Source organism: Parathielavia appendiculata (genome assembly GCF_033297405.1).
Source record: "Parathielavia appendiculata strain CBS 731.68 unplaced genomic scaffold N657scaffold_35, whole genome shotgun sequence".
In the NCBI taxonomy this organism is placed as follows: Eukaryota; Fungi; Ascomycota; class Sordariomycetes; order Sordariales; family Chaetomiaceae; genus Parathielavia; species Parathielavia appendiculata.
In genome coordinates this window covers 41064-49594 of record NW_026944254.1, presented here as the reverse complement: position 1 = coordinate 49594, position 8531 = coordinate 41064, and the positions used below count along the sequence as shown (strand labels likewise).

Below are 8531 nucleotides of genomic sequence, written 5' to 3'. Positions count from 1 at the left end.
ATTTATTGTTACCTCTCCATTTCCTTTTCTCTTCCCCTTCGTCTTTGTATTCCATAGATTTCTCCCTCTCTTCCTTGTTTTCTTATGTAGTCTTTATACCCTGCCATGTGCCACGCTAACGAACAAACCAGGGCCGGACTGTACGCTGGGTAATAAAGTTGAGGGGCTATATATTCTGCGGTGTCGAGGCCTGGTTCTTGATATTGCTCTTCATCCTTCTCGATCCCGGCACTTGAGCAGCAACATCCAGGATTAGGTAGAGTCCGGTGCTTTCCCTAGCATCATAGCTTCCCCGAAGCCCGCCAACAGTTGAGTTTCCTACACACCGACCTGTTCAGTGACACGCATTTATCGCGAGACTCCCTGCACACTCTGGTCGGATTACCAGTCCCAGCAGATATTTCCTGCTGACAAGCGGAAAAATGGCTTCCATTATCAACATCCCACTCGTTATGGGCCTCCTCTCAGTAGCACCCCACGCCGTATGTGGCCATCCCCTGGCATCACTAGCCACCAGTTGCAACCGTTCAGCGCTGGTCGAGGCGGCCGATGCCTACATTGCTGCTCAAACGGTGGGTAACATTAGCTTGCTGGACCAAGTCGTTGCTCGTGACTGGCAGTACAAGGAAAACAACAAAAATCGCGACGCCAGGGGAGGCGTGTTGAGCAAGAGTCTTGGGACCGACCACCGGCGGACCAACTTCGACGTGGTCGCCTGCGCGACTTACAGCGAGGTCATCGTCTCCGACCCAGCGAACCCCTATGTCATTGGTACTCAAATCCGGCACGACCCGACCGATGGCCTGGTGACCCTCATCGACACCATCGCAACGACAACCAACTCTTGGTTATTTGACGCCAAAGAAACTTGAGTACGTCCTGCAGGAGAATTGGGATCCTATCCCCGAGGGCAAGCGAGATAGCCGAGACGTCATCAAGGCCGCGGGCGACGCCCACCTCGACATGTGGAGCAACGCGGCAGCAGCCGATGCCGTCCCCTGGGGAATGCCCTGCGCTCGACCGGAGGAATCGGCGTACACGGGCAAGGGCAGGCCTGACGACTCGTGCAAGACCGGCATCCCGTCCAACCACAGCCAGGCGCCCAACACGTGGCGCCGGTATGTCATTGATGAGTCCATGGGGTTGGTGAGCATCTTCTGCGTGTGGAACCACATGATAATGGCCGCCGATAGCCATGAGTCTCGGCTCGAGGGTGGACAGCTGAGATATATACATACCATGCCCGGGTGTGGTGGACAGAGATGCTCTCTGTAAGGGTGGATGGTCTCAAACTGGCAATAGTCATAGGCGCCAAATTGAATTCGGGTCGTCACATGCAGATGAAGGGGAAAGACAATATTTAAGTTGAGTGTATAACTGTTGGGTTAGATGTTGAGCTTAAAGGTAACAGACAAGTACATGAGTAAGCATATTGAAAGTATGGGTAGATCATACTTAACGTTATATATACATATGTAATTTGCCAAGACACTAAGAATCACTTCTTAGACCTTGGTTCACATACGTAAAAAACTGACCCTACTAGTTGATGAAGTCCATTGTTGAGCACTAGACCATTTCGGCAGGGGCTGCTTGGCTAGGCAGCTACGTGATCATTAGTGTCACATTCAAGCAACAACTGGAGAGCAGGCAAAACCTGCCTGGTCTAGGGGAAAAAACATTATAAGAGAACGTTGTTTAGAAAAGTCAACCGAAGCTGATTGTCTAGTTGCAAAAGTAAATGTATGTGACGTATATAAATAAGCGAGCGACGCACTTTCCAGCGAGACGCGGCCTCTCTAATCTCTTCTACTGAATTTACTACAACAGGCTATGCATAGCTCGTCAAGAGAACCCAGGCTACTTTTAGCCATTGAAGCCATCGAAAAGAGCGATGATTTCAGCATTTGAGCGGGAGCCAAGCTATATAATGTTCCGGAAGCAATGATTCGCCACCGACGCAAAAGCCGTACTGCGAGGCGCGATACTCTAGCCAACTCGCATATGCTCATCGATTCAGAATAGGAGGCAATAATTCAGTATATAATCGAATAAATTGCACATACATTCCCATCTAGACTAAGTGGTGTAGAAGATATAGCCAACTAACTGCTACGCGAATGCAACGCGCCTCCTATCAGCAACGCTGAACTCACAACTTTATAAACTGCCAATCAGCGCTAAAATACAACTATCAGAGGGTTAAATGCAAGAATTCAAAGGTCATTAGGAGTGGTTTGCACTCGTGTAGAATATTAAGGCTAAGTCTAGTATCATAGGTGCAATATTTATAACTTCGATGAGACTAGAGTTACAATGAGTATTACTCATACGAGTATAGTAGTTATGACCTCAAATAGTTATAGTAAAGGAAGACTAGCCTAGCCTAGTGATCGCGAGCGGTCTCTATAGTCTAGTAGTGAATACTCTCTGTCACGGCCCCTACTATAAATAAGCCCTACACTTGAGCTTTTGGCAGGCGAGCCACTGTGGATTATCATGGCAAAGCGACATGACTCGCAACAGAGGGAGGATATCTGGAGAGCGGGAGACTCAGATTGGAACTTGAAACTTCGCTCTCTCCAGGATCAGTCAGTTGGTCAGTGGTGCACGCACAATACTGTCGTCTTGTCTGCTTCTCGTTGCATATCACGAATATGGCCGTATGCAGCGACCCGGTAGGGCGCGAAGGAAGTGTCCCGAGCTAATTACTTAAGACATGGGTGTAGCAAGCCACGACTGAAGCGTCGAACGCTCCAGCGGACCAGGAGCGACAGGAGCAACTCTCGCTTCCAGCGCTCCGCAAAGAAAATGGAAGAGGGAGATGTTACAATCCTTAGGCCTACGGACATCACTGTAGCTTTCTTAGTAGGAAATTCTAGTACAAGATTGTCAGTATGTCACGGACAATGCCTGTGACACGGTACCTTTGGACATTGCTTGTTGTAACCTTTTGGCTTCACCGAACGTCATCCCGTTGTCAAGTCATAACCTTCAGGAGTCCCTTTCAGAAGTTTAGGCTCCGAGATCCGTCATATTGCGGATTCGGTGCATCTTCCTTGGTGAACCCGTGTGCGTCACCTTACACCTTCAGCTAGGCTATTTCGTCAAGACTAGAGGTCCTGTTGGGCGTAAATGTCGGACTGAGGAGGTGCGAGCAATGGGCGACAGTGCTGAGCAGCATTGTCGCGGTCTATGAGCAACTAGTCGAATGAGAATCACATTGAACTATGATACCTTCTTCTACCTGATCTCTGTCAGAGGCTGCGCAGTAAACCCCTGTGCCAACTGAATCAAAAGATCCGCCAATGCAACGACAATTGCATTGCTGCGCAACCACTTGCTTAAGTACTCTCTCTCAGGGCCTCAGAGGGTCTCTGCCATGGACCCTGACAATCTCTTTCCTCATTCTCATCTTCTGCTCTAAAGTCACAGCCTTTCTCCTAAAGCCTTCCTGCGTATTGGAATATGTCAGCTAACTACAGCCAGGGTTCAAAAGTCTCCATACACCCCACTTAATTAATCGCGACTCTCCACGCGTCGCGACAACCCTATGCTCTTCCAACTGCCAGAACTCAACGCCATGAAGCTCAATTTAGCTGATTTTGGAGCCAAATTGACGGAAAATCGCGGCCATAATGAGGAACTATCGCCAGTCGCTCGTGCATCCATTTGCTGCGCTGTGGCTCGCGGTAAAACCTACCGGGCTGTAGCGGACGCGTTTGGCGTCTCCGTCGGCGCTGTGCAAGACTGCATTCGACGCTGGGAAACTCAACAGAGCTTTGATTCGAAACCTCGAAAAGGCCGTCCTCAGAAGCTTCCGCGATCGGAGAAGCGGTATATCCTAACTCTTTTGAAAAGAAACCGAGATGTTGCTAAAAAGGCTCTGGTTACAGCCACGGGGTCTAAAATGTCCTACTCGACAATACGTCGATGCCTCCGTGCTCACAACCTCCGCAAATGGAAAGCAAAGAGAAGGATACCTCTCTCGAAGGAAGAGGCCCAAAAGAGATATAACTGGGCGTGTGCATGGCTCGAAGATACGGAGGAGTTGTTGAGAGTTCGAAGCCCCGGTTCGAGATATTAGTTTCCTTTACTGATCTGATTTAGACGTACTTCTCCGATGAGTGTTCATGTCAAAATAACACTTCAAATCCGACTTCTTGGGTGTTCCGTTTCCCCTTCTGAGAAGTTTGACAAGCGGTTCGTCAACTTGAAGAACCATGTTAAGGCGAATATTACGATCATGGTCCGGGGAATGGTCTGGAGAGGGGGCCGAAGTGAGCTCATCATCATGGAGAGAGATGAAGACGCGCCTCGTAGAGGATATACGTCCAAGTCTTACCAAAAGGCTCTTCGAGAAGGTCTCCTACCGTATTACGACGGTATAAGGCATTTCCAGCAAGACAATGCTAAGATTCATGTCTCCGAGGCCACTCGAAACTGGCATGCCGAGCATGCAATCGAGTGGATGGATTGGCCGCCGCACAGCCCTGATTTGAACCCCATTGAGCATGTTTGGGCGGCTTTAAAGAGAAACCTGAGGAGAATGTTCCCTGATCTCTGGGAACTCAAGAGGAATGAGCTCAATATTGAAGCTTTCAAGGAGAAGTTGCGTATGGCGTGGTGGGCTATCGATCAAGCGTTGATTGACAGGCTGATCGACTCGTTGCCTCGCCGGCTCGCGGCTGTTAAAAAAGCTCGGGGTTGGTATACAAAATATTGAAGCCTAGGAAATGGGGTTTTATATGAATGCAACAATATTTACCTATTTTTTAAAGTTCTTGAGATATAGTCTGTTAAAGGCCAAAGGTAAAAATGTAGGTGGCTGGTGTTTTGTGGGTTGTATGGAAATTTTTGACCCCTCACTGTACTTACACGCTGCTCTTAAACATCGCTGAGGTATATTTGACACATACTCTAGGTCTACTGCCCTGCTCTCACTCTACTTAGCAGTAGCGCTGGAGATGGAAGTTGCTAAGCCTAAGTCATCTCTAGTCCTAACAAACTTCTCTCTTCATTGAGTTAGCCGCGCAGTACAATCTTACTAACTAGTATATTGAGTTCAACCTCCTAGCTGACTCGCGCATTATAATTACCAACAATAGCTAGACTACTAAGGCACCCGACCCACCTTTCGGTCAGGCTACCATTCGGTCAGGCTACCATTCGGTCAGGCTACCATTCGGTCAGGCTACCATTCGGTCAGGCTACCATTCGGTCAGGCTACCATTCGGTCAGGCTACATTCGGTCAGGTTACCCCTCTCCCTCGCTGCCCAGCCCTCCTAAACGAACTCTATAGTGTTTTGCCTCCTACCACTGCAAATGTTACGTTTTAAATATCATTCAAATGCTTGAAATTCTCGTCATTCTATTAGAGTGCCTAAATATACCGAAGACCACTTGCATCGATTTACAAGTGGCTATCTCAGCTATCAAGGATAGGACCTCAATCCGTCGAGCCGCCTCTAACTGGGGTATCCTCTTTTCTACTTTGCAGAGCCCTATCAAGTCAGGGCATCGACCAAAGGGCGAGTACGAAGCTCTTGCCCTTTAGAAACTTACCCTCTAGCCAGGAAGCGCACCTGGCGTAATAGGTTATTGCGCAAGAGGCCTTGGGAGTCCCTGTCACTTACGCGCAAACCCGGATCTTTGCCGGTTGAGTCCTTCAAGCAAACGGATCACAAGAGAGAGTTGGAAAACACTGGCTTTCGAAGTTCATATGGAGACACCTATTAGTGAAGACTAAGAGGGTAAAGCGAATTGACGTCAAACGGCTCGACGGAGCAACAACTAAAAAAATCAGGGCCTTCTTCGAGCGACGAACTCTTCTGACAGTCAAGGATATCCTTCCTGACGATATTACAAATATAGATGAGAATAGGATTATAGAGGGCTAAGGTCGTATTACCTTATACATTTGAAAGGCTAAAACTAAGGTTGCTTTGGCAAAAATACTCCAAATCTCGCATCTAAACTACTATCCTCGAGTATATATCGGCAATAGGGAGGCTATGCAACCGACCCATTATTTCAAGGGCAAGGACGTTTAGCAATAATAGTTCCCTGACGATAAGGAGTCTCTAGTATTACTTAGTAACTGGAAGTTTATATCAAGCGAGAATAGGTGGACTAGCAACGACATTACGCTAGAATAGTTGCTTAAGACCCATCTCCCTATCGTTCTGGTTGGGTATAAGAGATGGTTGATTGTTAATAGCTATAGAAGTGATATAATGGACGATTTTATATAGCTTTGCTATATTAATAAAAATTTACCTCCTTTATCTGCTACTACAATCTCTATATTCTCTAGCTATTAGGTTTCCTTCTTTGATCCTCTAGAGACTACCTGCTATAAGGAGCTTGAGACCTTGTTTTAATATATATTCTAGTACCCCTTAATAAGCGAGACTTCTTGAAGGCTTATCGCAAAGCTAGGAGAGTTGCTAGGATAGGTCGGATTATACGAGCGGCCTAGGTTACGACTAGGCTATAGCCGATTAATATAGAGAAACCTCTAGGTAATAGTGTAGTCTTAAAGGCTGATTAGGAAGCCTATAATAGGTTAAAGAGCTAATAATAGCAAGATAGAACGATAAAGATATCTCCAGTTCTTACTTCGCAACTATCTTTTTATACTATCTAGACGCCTCAACGTAGTTAGGAGGTCCATAAGCTTCTTAGGTAGCTAGGTCGGTGAATTGCAACAGCTTTACCGGGCTGACCCAGTCGCTCAGGTCACTTCTCTGAAGATTGCTGAGAGCCTCAATGTCAGAGCAGTTAAGATCGCTGAATATAAGTAGAAAATCCAGGCTAGAGTCTAGAAGCCAAGGTTAAGAGACTGAGGCTAAAGAAAAGGAAGAGGGTGAAAACGGACCTGAACGAGCGATTTGCTAGTATTACAGATGTAATTGAGGCTACAAAGGCCGTAGTAAAGGCACCAATGCCCCATGCAGTTGCGAATGGTCTTATACTCGAAGATTTATGCTTCGAATGGGCTGTATCTGACCTAGTTGTAGATAGTGAAGTCATGGGAGGAGGTGACCTAAATAGTGATAGATCTGGATGAAATTGACCGAATGATAACCTGACTGACAGGTGGGTCAAGTGTCTTATACCTAGGCCGGAATAAGACTCAGGAGTTGGTCACTACGCAGTATTGGTAGCCAAGGATATATAGCGATATCGAGGTCTTCGTTGATAAGTATAAACCGTGCTGGTCATCGAAATACCCGTATAATAAGACCCCTAGATTATTATAACCGATTACACTACTATAGCGGGCCTGGCAGTGCTTGATCGTAGATTTTAATGAAATACCCCCTGATCGTTATAGTTTATAATAACGCGTTGATTATAATTGACCGATTGACGAAGGCGTCATAGACAGTTCCCCATAAGAAGGGCGCTACTGCCCGCAATGTAGCAAAGACATACTACGAAGGGCTGTACTAAGTGTATGGCCTACTAAAAGAAGTTATTAGTGGCCGAGGACCGTAGTTTCGAGCTGATTCTACTAACGAACTATCCCGGATCCTAGAAATCAAATAGATGCTGGCCACGGAAGGATACCCCCAAACCGCGGGATAGGTCAAGAACTTTAACCAGTATATCAACTAGCGGTTACAGCCATTCGTCAACCATTACCAAGACAGTCAGTCTTATGTAGTCCCAGCCCTCAATACCGTGCAAATATATCTGCCGTATAAGAGCACTGGAGTGCAACTATATAAAGTCCTATTCAGGTTCCCAATGCTAATGCCGTTCAACTGGGAATCGCGGGTATAAGGAATTCAACGACTTAGAACCAAAGGAACAGGTGAACCGCGAGACGGCCCAAGAGACGGCTCGTTAGATCCAGGGCTACGTCGATTATGCCCGGCGAATGATCATGAGGGTATAGTTAGCGACGTAGGGGAATAGAAACTGTCGCGAACCATACTTCGATATGGGCGACCATATAGTTATTATCAAGCAGTCCGAACTAACCAACCGACTAAGCGACGAGCTATCATTCCCTATTACCCAATAACACTACAAGATTCTAGAGAGGACAGCCATATGAGCCTACCGGTTGGAGGCCCCGGAATCCTGGCGAGGTTCGGCCGAGTTTACCGCTGATTGGCTACGACAGTATCCGAATAACCCCTCCCTAGGCAGACTGCAGAGAATACACCTAGCGAAGACGTCGCTAGTAAGGAAGAATGGGAGGTTGAGAAGATCCTTGCGAGCCACATGCGTTACGGCAAGCTCCAGTACTAATCGCAGTGGCGGGGTTGGGACCCTGACGCTGATTAGTACCCTGCTAGCGACTTCTGTAACACCCTAGCGGCGCTCAAGCAATTCCATAGCGAATACTTGGAGCAGGCTGGGCCGCCAGTGCGTCTGGACGAGTGATTGTTGGCTGCAGCCGAGGACGGGTTCGCAGAGCCTTATCTAGATGAAGATCTCAAGTGGCCAAGGGCAAGCGGTTACGACACTCGTATAAGAATAACTATATGGTCGCCCATATCGAAGTATGGTTCGC

General features: G+C 47.4%; 4 protein-coding genes across 4 annotated transcripts; all 4 read left to right on the top strand.

Annotated features, from left to right (window-relative positions):
- Window positions 1-422: 422 nt before the first annotated feature.
- On the top strand, window positions 423-1275 carry N657DRAFT_659317 (uncharacterized protein; the record flags this gene model as incomplete). Its single annotated transcript, XM_062794970.1, has 2 exons — window positions 423-806; window positions 865-1275. The coding sequence occupies 2 exons, from the start codon at window positions 423-425 to the stop codon at window positions 1273-1275; spliced, it is 795 nt and encodes a 264-aa protein (XP_062642672.1).
- A 4070-nt stretch (window positions 1276-5345) lies between these two features.
- N657DRAFT_324324 (uncharacterized protein) lies at window positions 5346-5957 on the top strand. The gene has a single exon (XM_062786816.1). It carries the CDS (start codon window positions 5352-5354, stop codon window positions 5556-5558), a length of 207 nt encoding a protein of 68 aa, XP_062642670.1. The 5' UTR covers window positions 5346-5351; the 3' UTR covers window positions 5559-5957.
- N657DRAFT_582737 (uncharacterized protein) lies at window positions 5695-5901 on the top strand (the record flags this gene model as incomplete). Its single annotated transcript, XM_062789631.1, has 1 exon — window positions 5695-5901. A coding segment is annotated over one exon (207 nt), but the record flags the coding sequence as incomplete, so codon positions are not given.
- Window positions 5958-7624: 1667 nt separating the features above from the next.
- On the top strand, window positions 7625-7902 carry N657DRAFT_711395 (uncharacterized protein; the record flags this gene model as incomplete). Its single annotated transcript, XM_062797440.1, has 1 exon — window positions 7625-7902. A coding segment is annotated over one exon (168 nt), but the record flags the coding sequence as incomplete, so codon positions are not given.
- Window positions 7903-8531: the final 629 nt, after the last annotated feature.

Bases quoted from the DNA above. Each gene is read 5' to 3' on its own strand.
- N657DRAFT_324324 (XM_062786816.1), top strand. From the start codon at position 5,352: ATGCTTGAAATTCTCGTCATTCTATTAGAGTGCCTAAATATACCGAAG.